Source organism: Microcaecilia unicolor, chromosome 2 (genome assembly GCF_901765095.1).
Source record: "Microcaecilia unicolor chromosome 2, aMicUni1.1, whole genome shotgun sequence".
NCBI classification, from domain to species: domain Eukaryota; kingdom Metazoa; phylum Chordata; class Amphibia; order Gymnophiona; family Siphonopidae; genus Microcaecilia; species Microcaecilia unicolor.
This window is the reverse complement of record NC_044032.1, coordinates 351,060,973-351,080,100: the sequence shown is the minus strand read 5'-3', so window position 1 is coordinate 351,080,100 and position 19,128 is coordinate 351,060,973. Positions and strand designations below refer to the sequence as shown.

Genomic DNA, 19,128 nt, shown 5'->3' with positions numbered 1-19,128 from the left:
AGGATGGAAGAGCTGCATCTGCAGTGGTGGTGTGCTCCTTTTTGTGCTTCTGTCGTCTCTTTACTACTGCTGAGGCTGCAGTTTACATGTTTAGCATGAAGCGTTGTCCACCAGGCATTTGGCCATCTCATAAAAGGTAGAAATTTTTGCTATTTTTCACTACATCATTGAGCCAAATTATTTAGCATAGAACACAGATAAAGGTCTTATGTTGCTTACTGTGGTTGAGGAGAGGGTGGGGGGGGGGTCTAGTATTTTTGAGACAGGTACCAAAACTCAGACCTTCAAAGGGGCTAATATTTTTGAGAGGTGCCAGGACTTAAACCTTCAAGGTGTCTTTCTTGGTAGGTTTGGAGTCCTGAGGCAGTGCGGATCCAATGGGGCTTCTGGTCTGGAGGGGGGGGAGAGGAGAAATATTGCAGAGGGGGAAGGTCTTTGGTTTGTTTATGCCTTGTCCCCCCACCCACCCACCCACCTACCTACCTTGTCCCCCCTCTCTCTCTCCCCCTATCTGATCCTGCCTGCCTGGACTGTCTGAGCTCTGCTGCATAAAGTTCAATCAAAAAAATAAAATCAACAAAGGGAAATAAAAGCAAAAGTGAATTTCAAAGGAATTTTCTTGGGGCAGTAAGGGAGCCTCTGACAGTCTCAATGATTTCTGTGTTTAGTCATGGTGGTCTGGGGCGTTGGTTGGTGCTAGAGAATGCCATGCTTGACAAGGTAAAGAAGCAGGGGCTGTGGTGACAAATGATATTAATGCACTGGTTGGTGAATTGGGTTGGGGGTGTTACTGGAGCAGTTTTCCCACAGGTGAGAACCATGGCTGTCTCCCATGTGGTGGTCCTTAGGAGGGAGGGTGGGGGCAGCTCTGGTGGTAGGGGTGACCTCGAGCACAGAGCGTGCCAGCAGTTGTTTGAGAGCCTGGGTTCAGTTCTGTCTCTGTGTGTGTCAACATTTCTTAAAGCTAACAGGTTACTTTCAGAAAGCCTTGGTATCACTTCATGTGCTCGAGCACCTAAGAGGGAGGCTGCCAGGTGATTAGGTTGCAAAGGGGGCTTCAGAGTTATGTTGCAAAGGGATGGAGAGAGGCTAAGGCCCATAAATGACTCAGGATAAGTACATAAGTATTGCCATACTGGGACAGACCAAAGATCCATCAAGCCCAGCAACCTGTTTCCAACAGTGGCCAATCCAGGTCACAAATACCTGGCAAGATCCCAAAAAAGTACAAAACATTTTATACTGCTTATCCCAGAAATAGTGGATTTTCCCCAAGTCCAATTTAATAATGGTCTATGAACTTTTCCTTTAGGAAGCCGTCCAAACCTTTTTTTAAACTGTGCCAAGCTAACCACCTTTACCACATTCTCTGGCAACGAATTCCAGAGTTTAATTACATGTTGAGTGAAGAAACATTTTCTCCGATTCGTTTTAAACTTACTACTTTGTAGCTTCATCGCATGCTCCCTAGTCCTAGTGTTTTTGGAAAACGTAAACAGATGCTTCACGTCTACCCATTCCACTCCACTCATTATTTTATAGACCTCTATCATATCTCCCCTCAGCTGTCTTTTCTCCAAGCTGAAGAGCCCTAGATGCTTCAGCCTTTCCTCATAGGGAAGTCGTCCCATTCCCTTTATCATTTACGTTGCCTTTCTCTGTACTTTTACTAATTCCACTATATGAGTGCCATTGAAATGTGATCAAATCTAGATAGTTTATGTAAACCCCTTTGACTGTACCTACAGAAAGGCGGTATATCAAGTGTGGAATAAACATAATCCATAAATATGAGCAACAGAGTTTTCAGTGTTATCACTATTGCCAAGTGGCTCTACCAGCAATACCTCTCATACTAGATTCTTCGCCACATTAAGGACTAGACCTGGAGGAGTCTCCATCCCCTTGTCAGTTCTAGGACTAGTTGCTATAAGAAGTGGTCATTTGTGACATCTAGAAACCTTACGTCCTTGACGTATTCCCCCAGGACGCATTTTTCCAATCAGTACCAAAGTGATAGAAATCTCCCATTGTTATTGCAGTGCCCATTTTATTTGTTTTTGTAATTTATTACCATTTCTTTGTCCATTGCTTTATTCTACTCCCACTACTCCTATACTTAGATGTTACAGTATATTTAGTTACCTGCAGCGCTTTTATCCTGCTTGACTATATGCCTTCATTAAGATAGAATAATACCCCACCACCAATTTGATTTACCCTGTCAATTTGATGTAATTTGTTCCCTGCTGCCACAGTGTCTCATTGGTTATCCTCTTGTCACCAAGTCTTTGAAATGAATGTTCTCTTATTTTCATTTAATGCTATATATTCTAAGGCTGTAGTTAGTTTTAGATGTTTTTTTTGCATACAGACAGCTCAATGTTTAATTGTAATCACACCCTGCGTAGTAGATGGTAGGGGTGATTTTTAGTATAATTTTCTGTGTTAACGCTTTATTTAGGTGTACCTTGGGTATTTCTGCTTTAATCATTCTCTGTCTTTTGAGATATGATTACTTCCAGCTTTTGCCGGTATCCTTTGATACTTCATGCTGAACCATGCTCTTCTGAGGAATTATTGGCTTTCTTGTACAATCTAGCTTATTTCTTTTTAAAATATTGGTAGTTGAGTTGCACCTTTTGCAATAGACTCATATTTCCCAAAATGCTGCCCAGTTCCTAAATAGTCTTAAAGCTCTCTTCAGTACGTAATCTGTCTCCCCCTGCCAGTTTTGGGAGACAGACCATAGAATCTGCCTGGTACTGGTCCTACTTCCCAACTACTAGAGTTGCTGTCAAAGCCCAGTCCAGCCTTGATCCTGAACTGTTTTTGCCATATCACTTACAGGACCCAGACCATAGAAGTCTGCCCAACATTGGTCTTACTTCCCAGCCTCCAAAGGATGTACGATCAATGCTGGGCAGACTTCTAAGGTCTGGGTCCTGTAAATGGCAAAAGCAAGTATCCAAAGAGCAAAAACAGGAAGTTCTTCTACGGCAATCCAAGGAGAACAACAAACGAGTAGAGGATGATACGCGACTCACAGTCTGGGAGTTGCAGAAAAAAAACATTCTATTATAGCACGAACAGTGAAGATTCGACACTGGACCGTGTTTCAATGTGTTTATGTTCAAGACTGTTTGGAGAAGGGTTTGTCACTCTCTTCGCTATGGGTCCACTTGGCGGCATTGTCAGCCTTCAGGGAACTGATCCAGGACTGTTTGGTGGCATTTATCCGTATGTGGCGTGATTCCTTCAGGGCGTGAAACCTTGGGATTTATTGTTGGTACTCGCTGCTTTGGTGGCAGCTCCTTTTGAACCATTGTCTTCCACCACTTTGAAGGATCTTTTCCTCAAGGTCACCTTTTTGGAGGCTATTACATTGGTACGTCACATCTCTAGTTGCAGGCTCTGTTCTGTAAGGAGCCCTTCCTTCTCTTTTTTGAGGAGTGTGTGGTTCTGCATCTGTTTCCCTCCATTGTGCCAAAGATCATTTCTTCCTTTCATCTGAACCAGTCAATTTCTCTCACAGTGTTTCGCAGAGCTGATTCGGAGACTCTTACTTGGTTGCAAGTTCAAGGCCTCTCTTTTGCTATCTGCGCCAGGTGGAGGAGTTTTGGAAGTCTGGACCGGTTGTTCATCTTGTTTGCTGGGCTGTGAAGGGCTGAGGTGGCTTCCAAGGCACTCTGGCCCAGTGGATTAAGGAGGCGATTTTGTCCGTTTATTTGTTTAGGGGTAAGCGGGCTTCGGCGGTTTTGACGATGCATTCCACTCGTGCTCAAGCTGCTTCTTGGGCAGGGCACTCCTTGGTTCCAGTTTCGGGCATTTGTTGGGCGGCCACATGGGTGGCCACTCTTTCCTTTGTAAAGCATTACTGTTTGGATGTGCAGGTGAGAAAGGAGGCAGACCTTGGGGCTTTGGTGTTGGCCTGGGGTTTGTCTGTTTCCCATGTTAGGTATTTCTCTGGTACTTCTCACTCGTTGAAAATGGTCTGGAGCAGACACTAAGGAAGGATCTATTTCTCCTTCCTTAGCTAATTTTCTTTCCTTTAGTCTCTCCAGACCATTCCCAAAATCCTATTTCTCTTTTTCATGGATGTTTCGGGTCAGCATTCATGGCAGGCTCTGGACTTGAGAAGGATCAGGAGTATTCAAGGTACATTAAAAAAAAAATTTTTTTTTAAAGATGACAAAGACAAACGAAAACAAAAGAGAACAGACACCCCCCCCCCCCCCAACTCAGCTGTGGCGCATCCAGTGTTCTCTTCAGACAGGCCATCTAATGTGCTGTGTTTTGTGTGATGGTGGGTCTGGTTTTCCTGTGGGCAATTACTATGGGGGCTTTGTTGTTATGTTCCACCATCTTGGCTTTGTCAATAGAAATACTGAAGGGGGAGGCAGGACTGTACAGGGGTTGTTATAGTCAAGTCTTCAGTATTTCTCAGTCTCCCCATCTGCTGGTAGGAGGGCATATTACCACTCATGGGGTATGGTCTGGAGAGAGTAAAGTAAATCAGCAGGTAAGATCTAATTTCTCCCTCTAAATTATGTCATTAACGGTATTCCGTTTTTTCATGTTCTAGTGAAGGTCTTATTGTTATCTGTCTAGATCTGTGTGATTTTTTTTTTTTTTAATAAAGTATAGTAAAACCTGGCCTGGCGTGTCTTTGTTTTTTTTTTTTTTTTTTTTATAGATACATTGAATATATGTGTGACATGATGGCAGAAGAACCTATAATTCCTCATAACAAACCTATCCTTGTGAAATCAATTATTATGACACCAGTTCCCCTCTTTAATAAACAACGCAGTGGTTGCAGACCATTTTGTGAAGTCTTTGTTGGAGAAGAGAGAGTAGTGACCACATCACAGGAATATGATAAGATGAAGTAAGTGTATAGTGGTTCATATTATATAAGGCACCTTGCATTTTATATTTATTTCTAATTTACTTTTTGCTTAATTTTTTTCTGTCCTTTTATGTTCTCTACCTCCTTTTCTACTTGTTGTCGTGCTTTGGAGGCTATGGGGGCCCTTGCTGGCCTGAGAGCAGGAAGAGTCTCTTGTTTGATGCACCTTGCTGCCATTTAGTAAACAGGGTTGCCAAAGCAACAGAATTCTCCTTCCTTCCCCTTCCAGGCCTGAGCAGATAATTTCTATTTTGCACCCAGAATTGATTGGACTTGATTAACATTAACAATATAACTTGCATTCCGCCATATACCTTCTGGTTCCATGGGGCTTACAGCTTAAGAGGCTGGACATTTCCAGGAAATACATCAAATATCCATCGCATTAATAGTTACAGACTTTAAACACAATGTGCTGAAACTACTTATTGGAATTCAGAACATTTTTCCTAAACAGGTAAAGCTCCTTGTGACTCTGGGCAAGTCACTTAACCCTCCATTGCCCCTGGTACAAAATAAGTACCTGAATATATGTAAACCGCTTTGAATGTAGTTGCAAAAACCTCAGAAAGGCGGTATATCAAGTCCCATTTCCCTTTCCCTTAATTTGTTTTCGTAAAATACTATAACTTGCAACAGAAAGTAAAAAAGTCTCAGTGTCTTTATCCAAGCGAGCAGCTTGGAATGAGAAAAAATTGTCTGATAAGTTAGATATTTCAAAGAGAGAAAGGTAAGCAAAGCTACAGTTCTATGTACCCTATACTTCTGTAAGAAAACAAAATGATCTACAAAAATATGATGGAGCTAACCCATAAAGCACCTTACAAATCAAGCAAAATAATTTTGATGAATGGGGGTCTAATCTAAGCCATGGGATGGTCTACTTGAACTTAGAGTTTAATCTCAATATGTTAATACTCAGTAAAATGCTGAAAATATGAATTAAAAATCAGAGTGAAACAGAATCAGCTCTTGCAGACCCAGGAAGAGAAAGAAAACACCCTGTACTGTTGAGGTAGCCCCTAAATTTGATTTGTTTAAGTTGCTCCTCAGCAGTGAGACAGTTTTTATGACATGCAGCAACCCTGAACTTCGGAGTTGCCAGCTTGTTTGCCTTATTCAGTTATGTTAGTCAACAGAGGAAGCAACAGAAAGATTACTTAGGCATGCAATTCCACTCACCTCATGAGAAGTCGATTACAAGTTTTAAATTGAGCAGATTTCGGTATGCAGGTAGGGCTGTGCATGCTCAGATTTTTAAATTAGTTTGGGTGCCTGACTAATCCTACTATCTACAGAGAGCTAGTTAGGCACACAAACAGAGCTTAAAACGAATGGAAAATTCTGAGCATGCATAGCCCTACCTGCATCCAGTAGCCTCCTCAGTTTAAAACGTGGAATTAACTCCTCATGAGATTGGTGGGAATCTGGGCCTAAGTAATCTTGCTGTCACTGGAGACCATCTGTTACAGGTAAGCAATGTTGCTTTACCACCATAAACTAGACCAGAAGGACATGGAATCAGTAACTGATGGTGATGGATCAAGTGATTTTAGTAATGTTTAGTTGATTCTATTTCATATTCTCATAGGGATTTTAAAATTGAAGATGGCAAAGCAGAAATACCATTGAATGTCACTGTTCAAGGAGATATCCTTATTGTAATTTACCATGCACGATCAACACTGGGTGGAAGATTACAAGCTAAGGTAACTAACTATAACTGCTTTATTGTTTAAACATTTGTACCGTGTTTTTCATAGTTCTGTAAGGAAATAGGTTAATCTGCATTGTTGAAGCTTCCTAAGATGGGAAAGTGCTTTATACAACGTCCTTTTTATGTTTGCATTAATCGGAGATGAGAAACACAGTTAAAATATAATAAGAGTTCTTCTTGGCCTTGTAAACAGTTTGAATCCTTATTTTTGGTCCTTTTTTCTGGCTAGTAAGGAACATGTTATTTTTAATATCAGTGTTTTTAGTCTGCCTTAATTTTATGCTTGTCTTTTGTTAGTGGGATGATTCTTTCACATAACAAATCTCTTTAGTAAATGACCTAATACCTTGGCCCAACTCTCTTATGCTCTGATGGCCTGATGCTCAAAACCTAATGCCGGCAGCTAGAGCATATCAGTGCTGGACTAGTGCCAGCATTAGGGTGTGCAGGATGTTCAGAAGACACCAATGCTGGAGGCGACGTGCGCACCAAAGATGGCTGCAAATAATATTAAAATGTAGTCAGATGTCAATGGGGTCATCAGCTATTCCCTTCCATGCTCATGAGAAACAGCACACACAAAAAAATACTGCTCTAACTCTGGAAACTTAAACACCAGCTCAGAGCTAGTGTTTGGTTATTTAAAGAGAGGATTTCTCAAAGAAGGATCATCTTTTCCAAAGTCCAGAAAATCTAAAACATTCTGTGTTCAAAAATGTCATCATTCCCTTTGAAGATAAACTGGTCGTTATGTCAGTACTTTAGGAAATTTACTTCCTTCAGCGTCAAGTTGAAAAATGTGTCCATGAAATCCCATTGAATGTTTCTGTAGATATGGTCCTCTTGCTCTCATAAGCCTTTGCAGATTTCTGTCTTCTGTACACGGGCTCCCTGCTTCTCAGTTTGATTGGGCATGCGCACAAGAGCTGTGCTTCACAAATCTTGTGCTCACGTGCCAGGCAGGTTGCTCCTCCTTTACCATTAGTGTTGAGCATTGGGAAGTTACTTTGCGGCACTGTTCCTGTGGTATTTCCCGGCGCTGTTCCCTACATCACTGGAATTTTCAGAATTGGCCCCTGAGACTTTTCCTCTTTGCCTATATGTATGCTAAGAGACTGTGTACTTTCAAGCACCCTACTCCAGCCCTAGGGTAGGTTACAGCTGGTTAAGTATCAATAACGTTCTACAGCATGGGTGTTCTCAGATGAACTGAAGCAGACCGTAGATCAGTCTCTTTTAAAGCTCTGGACCCAGAAGTTTTAGGTCACTATCACCCAATTTCTTAATATTCCTTTTATAGGAAAATTAGTAAAAGGTCTGTGGCCATTTAATTTCATTGATTCACATGGGATCCTTGGATTGGGGGGGGGGGGGCGGTAAGGATTCTCTCCTTTTTCTACTCAAGCTATCTACCACTTTAAACACTTCTAATTGTTCTCTTCAGTAGAGTGTTTAGTATGGACATATGTGGATTTTATTTATTTATTTATTTATTTGTTGCACTTGTATCCCACATTTTCCCACCTATTTGCAGGCTGGAATGGGCCTAAGATTGGAATGGAGGAGTAGCCTAGTGGTTAGTGCAATGGACCTTGATCCTAGGCAACTGGGTTTCATTCCCACTGCATCTCCTTGTAATTCTGGACAAGTCACTTAATCCTCCATTGCCCCAGGCACAAATAAGTACCTGTATTATACTATGTAAACCGCTTTGAATGTAGTTGCAAAAACCACAGAAAGGCGGTATATCAAGTCCCATTCCCTTCCCTTTCCCTTTTTTAGTTTTTTCAAACTTTAACAAATTGCTTTCATAAGGTATACTAGTTGATGGTAAGCTTTTTGGACAACTAGGAAATTGTAATATGGAGGCTCTCTGAGTTTCATACTCTCTCTGATATTTAATACATGTGCAACTATTGTAGTAAATTTGGGAAGCTTTAGATATTATTTGTATATATAAATAGTAGATATACATGCAAAATTGGGTTTAAGGAATTCAGTGTTTTATTTCTATGCAGACAACAAAGTTTTGCCCCCTTGGACCCTAACAGAACCCCTTTCTTGGAGAGACTGAATAAATGTTTGTCAACAGTTGCCATCATTGTCATTGTCAGCAGTTGTCAAATTTCAGCTTAATATGTGTTAAGTTATGTCCAATAAAAAAAGGTATCATCTTATTTTCTTTTCCATGTTTTATTTTGTTTGATTTCTATTGATAAGCTTAATGTATATAAATCTATTTATATAATGTATATCCATGTATATAAATCCATGAATTATAGGCATGGATTTTTAAAACATCTTACACAGATTTTCAAGGTTGTTTTGCGATTGAGGGAAAACTATTCCAATTCAAATTAGAAAGTGGCTATCTGGGTATATATATAGGACCAGATCAGTTCAGTTGTGGGTAGTTTATATCGGCTGAAACATTTGTGTCAAGGCCATTTTGGAGAGGAAAATTTTTTGTGTGTGTGATCTATTTATTAATTCTAGGCTTGATTGTCATTCTTTGCGTGTAGGTTGTCCTGATTATATCATTCAAAAATTGAAAATAGTCCAGAACATGGTTACCCATCTTTTGACAGGCTTGAAAGTAAGGGAACCTATCCTGGTGGTCCTTCAGGAAATACATTGGTTGAAAGTAGTGTGTATGGGTTGAATTTCTTCTTTGATTCCTGTATTTTATACCTGAGTTATGGCTATTTAGGTCACTGCTTGCATGTGTATAATCCTACTTATGCATATATTATGTTAGTACTTCCTCTACCAAATAAGGTCAAACTTGAAGGTACTAGGAAAGTGGTGATCTATGCTGATCCACAGCTCCCCAACTGTGTGCCAGTTGAACTCCTGCTGTTTGAAAACTCTGATATTATTTAGATTTTGGGTTAAGGCTTAACTGTTTTGTTAGGTTTTTGAACATCTAACAAGTTTCGTTGTTAATATGGTTTTGGTGAAAATTGTTACTTTATGTTTAGATTTATTAATATGTTTCAAGTATGTATTCAGTTGTATTTTTATAATGTTAATATTCAATAGGTAGTTGTTACTTGTATCCCATTTTTAATGTTAGTTTGTATTTGTGTTTTGAATTTAATGTTGTAACTCACTTTGGTCTATAGCAAAGAAAACATTTTGCTAAATAAATGTGGTTAAGCTGATGATCTTATTCAATTAGTGGTCTTGGTCAGCTTGACTACTACTACTAATCATTTCTATAGCACTACTAGACGTAAGCAGCGCTTGTATGCACATACTTTCTCTGTCCCTAATGGGCTTACAATCTTAAGTTTTTATACCTGGGGCAATGGAGGGTTAAGTGAGTTGCCCAGAGTCAGAAGGAGCTGTATTGGGAACTGAACACAGCTCCCCAGGATCTCAGTCCGCGGCACTAACCATTATGCTACTCCACGCCACCTGGTGGGACTAGGTGTGCCCTGAGGACTGGGTTAGGAATGGCTGCTCTATTGTTTTCATTTTACTTATCATTCAAAGGGGGAAGCAGGCTGAAGTTACCTTCGGGGGTGTTAGTTCTCTCCCTTCCCACCTCATCTTCTAAATTTTGTTTTGTAGACCCATTCACCAGTTAGCTGACTTAAATTAGTTAGAAATTTTTGGTATTGCTTGGAGAGGAAATTTAAGCAAGTAAGTTTAATCAATTTGAAAACAAGTATCTGCATTAATGTCTTATTTTTTAACAGTATATATGCTGTCCTGCCAAGCCATGTAGGAGTTACACTGAAACTATTAAAAATATAGTATGATAGAAAAGGTCTGGATTCTTATGACCTCCTACCATCTATATTCATCCCAGGCCTACATATTCATCCTGGACTGATTACCACTCCCCCCCCCCCCCCCCCCCCAAAAAAAAAAAAAAAAAAAAGTACTCATACTTCATAGCTTTGTACCAGGCATTCATCTTAGTTGGACTAGATATACATCTCATTATACACCATACTCCGTTCTCTGGGTGGTAAAGTTTGAATATAAACCCCCCAAACCATCAGAAATATTTTCTTATTTTTCAAATTGAGACTGGCATCATCAAAGTGTGGACATATTCCTCCAGTGCCAGTAAGATTATGCATGTAAATAGGTCAAAGTTTAGTTATGTGTTAAGAGAACTATTATATTTTAATGGGCTTTGATTAGTTATTGAATATTTGAAGTAAATCTACTTAGAGAGCTCACAATTTGTCCATTAGATACATAAAACATTTTTGAGCTTGAAAGGATGATAAAGTGAGCAAGAAAGCCAGTAGGAATACAACCAGGAAACTGGAACAGAAGTGTTAGATCTTGCAAAAAAAAAAAGAAAAGACAGGTTCTTTGGTTTAACAGGACAGCTGATCAGGACCTTAGTAAGTCTTTTTTTTATTTCCTTCAAAAGCTCCTACAACTGAAATATGGCTGGGAAACATCGTGTCACCAAAATTGTTGCCTAGCTACAACTTCTTCCTTCATCCAGACAGAGTGATCCAAGTCAAGGGATTGGTTATGTGTACCAAATGTTTACAGGTTGAATTCGTCATGAATCAAGTGGAGGAACAGAAAGAAGGTTGCTTGGTGGTGGCAAAGCTAAGAATCATCCATGACAAAGAGAACTACATTGATGACATGTGTTTTTTGAAGTGTCAATGATCTCCAGCAAAGAAGACGATGCAACTGTACTCAAAGAGGATAGTTGGATATAGATCACCATCTCCTGCCAAATCCACATCCCATCTCCACCTCCTCTCCAAAAAGAACCGGTGTAAAACAAAACCAAAAGTTGTCAGGTCAGTGACCACAAGGAAAAGAAGGGTTGGCGACTTCTTTCTGAGGGGTACAGAGGTGTCCATCTGCCAACCGGAAAGATACCCTGGAATGTGTACTGTCTGACTGGTGCCAAGATCGAAGATGTTATAGAGACTTTGCAGAGACTCATCAAGCCTATTGACTATTTTCTAATGCTGCTCATCCATGTTGGCAGAGATGACACTGTTAGATATATTTCTAAACATACCAAAAGGGACTTCATGGCTCTGGGAGAGAGGATGAAGCAAGAATATAGGTGGGGTGTTCATCAATTCTCCCTGTTGATGGCAAAGGCCTAGGGAAAGAGGCTTGCATCCTGGAGGTGAATGCATGGCTGTGCAGATGGTGTCATAAAAGAGAGCATTGGCTTCCTGGACTATGGGATGATTTTCTAAGGTTTCTAAGCATAAATGGTGTTGATCTATCACAGAAGGAGTGATGTGTCTTCTACAGTATACTAGCTAACCTACTGAAGAGGCCCTTAAATTAGGTTGGTCCTCAAGTGAGTAAAAGCCCTCAAGTGAATAAAACATTGAATATATCTCTACAGGAATGGGGGGGAAAGGACAGCATCTGGCAAGCTGTGCATACTGATGCTCATATTTTGGGAAATAAGATTCTGGGTCTAGAGGTTGTGATGAAAGAGGCATATTTGGATTTAGTCGTGGTCACAGAGATGAGTTTTATGGCCTATACGATAGAGCTGGAAGAAAACTGCAGGATTTAAGAGTTAAGGAAGAGGTTACTCTAAGTTAATCTAGAAAGAGAGTGTGGAACATCTGTTTACTTCGGTGTGATTACAGTCTTCCTTCACAGGCAGAAGTTGACAGTGATGTAATTGAAGGTATTCATAATATTTCTTTGAAAAAAATAAGTACTACTGACAGGTGATTTCAGTATGCTAACTGCAGTGGTGCCTAAAAGTAAGGAGGGTTTGAATTTTCTACAAAGAGAACTGTTCAGGCAACTGGTAATTGAACCCATGTGGGAAGGGGCCATACAGGATCTAGTGCTTACAAATGGGAAGAATATTTTTGATCTTATAGTGCTTAATCATCTGGAAACTCATGATCACTGGATGGTGTAGTTCAGTATTAGAGCAAAGATGGAGATGGTTCATTCAAAGCAAAGGAAGAAATTCAGAAGAGTCAGCAAGGGTCAGCTGGTCAAATGTTGACGATGCTGGGCCACATGACATCAATAGTTTGTGTTCCATACGGCATGTCTCCATTTCAGACAGGACCAATGGATCTTAATCACTTTGTCAAATCTGTCAATGAGAAATCTCCAAGATGTAGTATCCAAGAAGTAGGTAGCCATGTATTACATAACCAAGAGAGGGACAGTATCATTCCTCCTGTATTGGGAGACTATAGGAATGTGGAAATGGTCATTAGAAAGCAGTTGCACCCCTTCCCCTCCATTTTTTTAAAACACTGTTCAACAAGAAACTGTCTCAGCTTTGTTCCAGGATAGGGATACAAAGAATACCAGCTTCGAATGCCTTCCTTCTTCATTGGGGGGGGGGGGGGGGGGGGGGGATATTCTCTATGCATATCTTCCAATTCCTCTCATAGTGAAGATTATTCTTAAACTCAGACAAGATCTGGGAAACCATGATTGTCAAAGCCCCCTGTTAGCCAACACAAGCTTGGTTTCTCGTCCTAGTGGCAGATCCACCTTACACAAAGTTTCATCATAATAGAATAGTTCTCCAAACACATCCTAAGGTGGTGTCAGAGTTCCATCTGAACGAGTCAGTTATCCTTCCAACTGTTTTTCCCAGACTCAATGCTCGTCCTGGCGAGAGCGCACTGCATACCTTGGACTTCAAGCAAGCATTGGCCTTTTACTTGGAGCGGACTAGGCCCTACAGACAGTACACCCAGGTTTTTGTTTCTTTTGATCCTAACGGGGTAGGAGTCATCATCGGGAAGTGCACCATTTCCAGTTGGCTATCAGATTGCATTACCTTTGCTTATACCCAGGCTGGGCTGACTCTTGAATGTCTTATCAAAGCTCATAACGTCAGAGCTATGGCTGTATTGGTAGCCCACTTGCAGACAGTCTCCAGTGAAGAAATTTGCAAGGTTGCAATGTGGTCTTCAGTCCACACATTCATATCGCACTAATGCCTCAAGCAGAATACCCGACGTGATGGTCGGTTTGGATGGACAGTTGTGAAGAATTTGGGGTCTAGAATCCAACTCCACTTCCTAGGCCCGTTCTGTTCTAGGCTGCACTCTCACACAGTTGTATATAGTTTCAAGTTAATTACTATTTTGCCCTTACAGTTATGATGTCCAGTTGACCTTTGGTGGTGGTTGTCAGGAGCTAGGGATTCCCACATGTGAGAATATGGCCTGCTTCTCCTCGGAAAAAGCGAAGATGGCAAGTATTCTATAAGGACAACAAGCCATTCATTCTCGCATACCCTCCCACCTCCCCTTGGAGTTGTCTCCTTTTTTTGATATACTATAGTATTGTACTGATAGTCCCGCGCTCTCGCGGCAGGTGGGAAGGCACTCGTGTATGCGTGGTGAGGACACTGTGCATGCTCAAAAAAGCTATTTTTAGCTGTTTAAGCTCTGTACCAGGCATCATGGATGTCACCCGCATTTGAGAATGAATGGCCTGCTGTTCTTGTAGAATACCTGTTACAGGTAAGTATCTTTGCTCTGTGGCTTTGCAGAGCAGATGTTATCAGATGTTTAAACAGTTCTTTTCTCCTCCTGCCTCCAATAGTTAGAATTTACAGGATACCTGGATGTTACAGCAGCTGCTCTGGATGAATCCGCTCTCCTTTTCCCTGGACTATACAGCGGTGAGAAGGTTCCCCATATCTCCCTACTAAAACAAGCCAGCAAACAGGTTTTGGGTCTGTTATTTGTCCTTGGGTCCTTGAATCCTTGCTCCCTTAGCAAGTGACTTTAGTGCCAACTCCCGGGAGTATAGCAGGCTGATCCTGCATTCAGGATTACTGATCAGGCTGGACAGGAGGGATCTCCTTGTTGGCATGGGTCAAAGGCAGGGAGATAGAACCAGAGAACAATTTGTCAGGTAAAAAGGGATCATGTAACACATAGGGAGGAAGGTTACCACTGCCACCAGACTCTTCCCCAACTTTTCATAAACCTTCCTACCTTTCCTTCAGTTTCCAAAGGCTTTTACACTATTCCCCTTACTTCTGTACATCTCTGGAAACTTCTAGTGTGAAAATGCGATTTCCCGACAGGTGCAGGAATAGCAAGTTCACAGGAAGGCCATAACAGCTGCTGGCTCCAAGTTGTCTGTCTGCTGACCGATAGAGGCCTAGAAATGAGTACTGAAATAAAATGAGGCAGCCTCTTCCTGTCGGCTGTCAGGGCTGCATAGGCCAGCAATAGAAGCACTAACTTTATGAACTGCACAACATGGAAAACTTAAAACAGCACAAACTGCCATTAAAATTCTTATGCTGTTACATCACCAAAACTACTGTGGTGTTCACCTGTTACAACAGTGGTTCTCTTTTGTTCTGTTAAAGGTAGCATATAGCTACGAAGTCCCAAATGTTAGAATTTCATTGTCCTGCCTGTCCTTGGAGAAAACGGCTACCTGTAGCAGGTGTTCTCTGGAGACAGCAGGGCATAAATCTTTCCCCACCTCCCCAGCCAGATGTATTTCTCTAAGCTTGGGTCCCACATGACTATAGCATGCAGGAACAGGCGCACATGTAGGTTGAGACTGCTCAAAAGCTTCTAGAAAGGTAGCTGGATAAGGGCTTCCTGCACCAGGCTCTCAGTCTATGATGTTAAATCATATGCGAGGATTTATGTCCTGCTTTCCTGGGAGAACACCTGATACAGGTAAGTAACTTTGTTCTTTGGAGGAAAGGCGGGAGAAGAGAGATACAATAAAGACATTTAAATACCTCCTTGATATAAATGGAAGCAGGGGGCATAAGTTGAAGGTGAAGGGATAATCTCTGGAGTAATTTAAAGAAATACTATGTTTAAGGTAAGGAAGGGGTGATAGATGCTTGGAAAGACCCTCAGAGGAGTTGATGGAGACAAGCACTGTTTCTGAATTCAAAAAGATATTGCACAAGCACAGAGGATTTCGGAGGGGGGAAGAAAGATTTTGAGCTTTTAGTTGGTATGGATGGGCTGACTGGATAGGTCATGTGATATTTATCTCCTATCATTTTCTGTATATCTGTATCTTTGGACTAAGTTCTAAACTTGGAATCTGCAAACATTTTGACCTGAGGGCTTGTCATAGTAACAGAAGATGTGAGTGGTAAAATAAGTAAAAAGTATAATTTTAATTTGGTCAGACAAGACAAATAAAAGTATACTATGAAAGGCAATACCAATATCACTGTTAATATATAAGCCGTAGCAGATCCTGCACCATTGACCCAATAAACCAGGTGAATAGGATGTTTTGTCTGTTTGGATGATCCTGCCACTCTTTTTCCCTTTTTTATGTGAAAGCAAATGTGTCTTTGGCTAGCTGGCCTCCGTCATTTCACTTCTTTATATATCAGGTACATTCGAGGCTGAGGTTCATCATGTGCTGAGCCATGCTGAGTTCATCTCTAGTTCAAAGTTGTTTTTCACATAATTCCATGTTTATACATCATACTAGGTTTCCTGAGGATGTCTTACGTATGCTAGCTTAGTAGTTTTCTTTAGTAAGGCAAGATCTATACCTTTTTTTTTCTCACACAGGGCTACATGTGTGTGTGTGGGGGGGGGGGTATCCTTTTTTGGACATGAAATGTGGAGAATATGTCCCTTCTCAAAACATCAAGGGCACGTTTGCTGGACAGTCCCTTCATGACAATACCTATTAATAGCATCATTAAGGAAGCACAGATAAGAATATGGAACCCCCCCCCCCTTTCCCTTCTGTGAATAACAAGAACTTCCGTTCTCATTTTTTTTCACCTCAAATGAAGTTCCAACTTTTCTGTGAGAGACTTAAGTTGAAAATCAAAAATGTCAGTTTTATCACCTGTGTGTGTGTGTGCGTTTTTAAGAATAGTATTAATTTACAAAATAATCTGGACTATATTCTCTGAGCTTGTAAAATTTTCATGATCACAATAATGGAATAAAATGCCTGTAGAAACTATTTAATTTCCTTGCAGATCAGATGGTGGAACCCAGAATAAAGCTCCTTTTATTCAGAGACAATACTGGTATACAAGCTGAATGCTGAGCAAATATTAATTAGCACAAGGGATGATCTGTCTTCTGCTCTCTTCCATATTGCTTGTTAAAACATTTGCTGTAATGACTTTCAACAAAACTTAAAGTGATTTGCAATATATTTTTATTTGATATTTTCAAAATTATATTACAAAGCAGTCAAAATATATAAAAACAACATAATAGGTATACATAACACAGCAACAAGAAAATGACAGCTTAATTTTGGTCCATTATCCAAACCCCCCCCCCCCCCCCCCCCCAGGAACCCATCAGACAGATAAACCCTCTGCAATACAGTTTCTTTTCAGGAGCCATAGTGAAATAAGTTTTGAACTCCACCTTAAATCTTTTAAATTCAATTTGTATCTCAGATATTGAAATAAGGTGTTCCGAAGTGCTGGAGTTAAGTAAAAAAAAAAAAAAAAAGTCAAACTCCTGGGTACCATCTAACCTGGCTCAGTTGAGAGGTGAAAGTGCAAAAACAATGTTGTTTTGACGACCGCAGAGTCCGCTGGGCTGTGTAAGGAGTAATTGAAAAGATCTGCCAGTTAACATGGAATACCTCTATAAAATATTTTAAAGGCCAATATAAACATTTTAAACTTAATCTGATAACTAACTGGCTTATGACATGATTGTATCTACCGTAGCCTGAGATCAACCTAATTGTTATATTCTGTATTAATTGCAGACAATGCAACACATTAGTGGTAATACCATTATATAGGGCATTGCAATAATCAATATGCCTAATCACTAAAGAAAACACCTAAATATAACTCCCAACTCTCTCCCTGGTAAAAATATACAATAAATCTCAAAACGAACCAGTGTACTTTAGAGAATATGAGGGGATTGACCTCAAAGAATAAAATATTTATAAGTGAAGGAGAGGTTCTCAGAGTTGGTAACTCAACCAAGCGAAGCAGTACTCAAAAGTAAATTCTGCTTCTAAGGGTGGACAAGTTTCTCGATCATTGAACGTCTCCAGAGAACATTTTTTGAATAGGACGTGAGCAAACTAAACCAGTTCTGTCATTTAAATCGTGAACAGCCCATAACCTAAGGGAAATATTTAAATTTTAACGTCCAACCTATCACATTCTCAGTCAACCTCATGCACACTACTCACCTATCTCTACTTTCCTGTGGAACATGGGGGAGAGCCTGAAGCTATCCTTAAATCTTACTTGTTTTAAATGTTATCAAAGCTATTTGTGGATGTTTATATCAAATATCTACCTGCTTGTACACATATACAATAGTCATAACATTTCACAGCTCTATAAAGAATCATCAGATGTAATTTCCTAAATCCCAAAGCATATTACAACAAATGCTATTCTGATACAAAATAAAAAATCAAAATAAAGAATATTAATGAGCAATCAGTAGTAGATAATGGACATACTTTCTTTATAGAGCTGTTTTGGCACATAATTCCAGTGAAGGCTATACGTAGTTGGTACATCATGACATCATTTCCTGCCTTGGGAGCTTAAGAACCCTTTGCTCTTAGTGAGCTGTGCACTGTTAGAACAGGGGTGCTTTTCTTTTCTTTGCAAATTCTTAGAATACAACATTGAGTTCCTTAGGAAGATCCATCAAAACCCTGCAGAGTAGAACTCGTTATGACTCTGGCAAAAAAGTTTGGACATTGAGAAACTCTGATATACTGAGATTCTGAGACATTGGAAAGCTGCAACGCTGAGAGATGGAATTCGTTGGGTGCGGTGCACACACCCGGCGAGATTAAGTTAAGTGCACCTTTTTCTATTACATGGTTAAGCAAAGTAACACGATGTAATGTTGATTTTGAATGTTGGGCACCGGCAAAGTGCAAATACTACAGCTTGAGGGAGTAAATTGTAAGATTATACCAGTGAATATTTATGGGATTAAATATGGAGGGTTGTTGCCTGCATAGAGATAAGTTAAGACTTACATTTACATTTATATCTACGTGTGAAATGTTATGAATATCGTATATGTGTACAAGCAGGTAGATATTTGATATAAACGTCCACAAATAGCTTTGATAACATTTAAAACAAATAAGATTTAAGAATAGCTTCAGGCTCTCCCCCACATTCCATAGACCAGTAGAGAGTCTAGAGTAGTATATATATTCCTAGAACTGATGATATATGAAAGTAGAGATAGGTGAGTAGTGTGCATGAGGTTGATTGAGAATGTGATAGGATGGACCTTAAAATTTAAATTTTTCCCTTAGGTTATGGGTTGTTCACGATTTAAATGAGAGGACTGGTTTAGTTTGCTCACGTCCTATTCAAAAAATGTTCTCTGGAGATGTTCAATGATCGAGATTGTTCACCCTTAGAAGCAGAATTTACTTTTGAGTACTGCTTAGCTTGGGTGAGTTACCACTCTGAGAACCTCTCCTTCACTTATAAATATTTTATTCTTTGAGGTCAATCCCCTCATATTCTCTAAAGTACTCTGGTTTGTTATGAGATTAATCACTAAAGAAGACA

At 40.1% G+C, this 19,128-nt stretch overlaps 1 protein-coding gene across 1 annotated transcript in view; it reads left to right on the top strand.

The window, feature by feature from the left end:
- The window catches only part of GAK (cyclin G associated kinase), a 398,389-nt gene that overhangs the window by 220,412 nt on the left and 158,849 nt on the right, over nucleotides 1-19,128 (top strand). Inside the window, exons 15-17 of the mRNA XM_030194468.1 lie at nucleotides 3-136; nucleotides 4,697-4,891; nucleotides 6,504-6,621. Coding sequence (XP_030050328.1) covers nucleotides 3-136; nucleotides 4,697-4,891; nucleotides 6,504-6,621 — 447 coding nt within the window. The remainder of the gene's footprint in view (nucleotides 1-2; nucleotides 137-4,696; nucleotides 4,892-6,503; nucleotides 6,622-19,128) is intronic.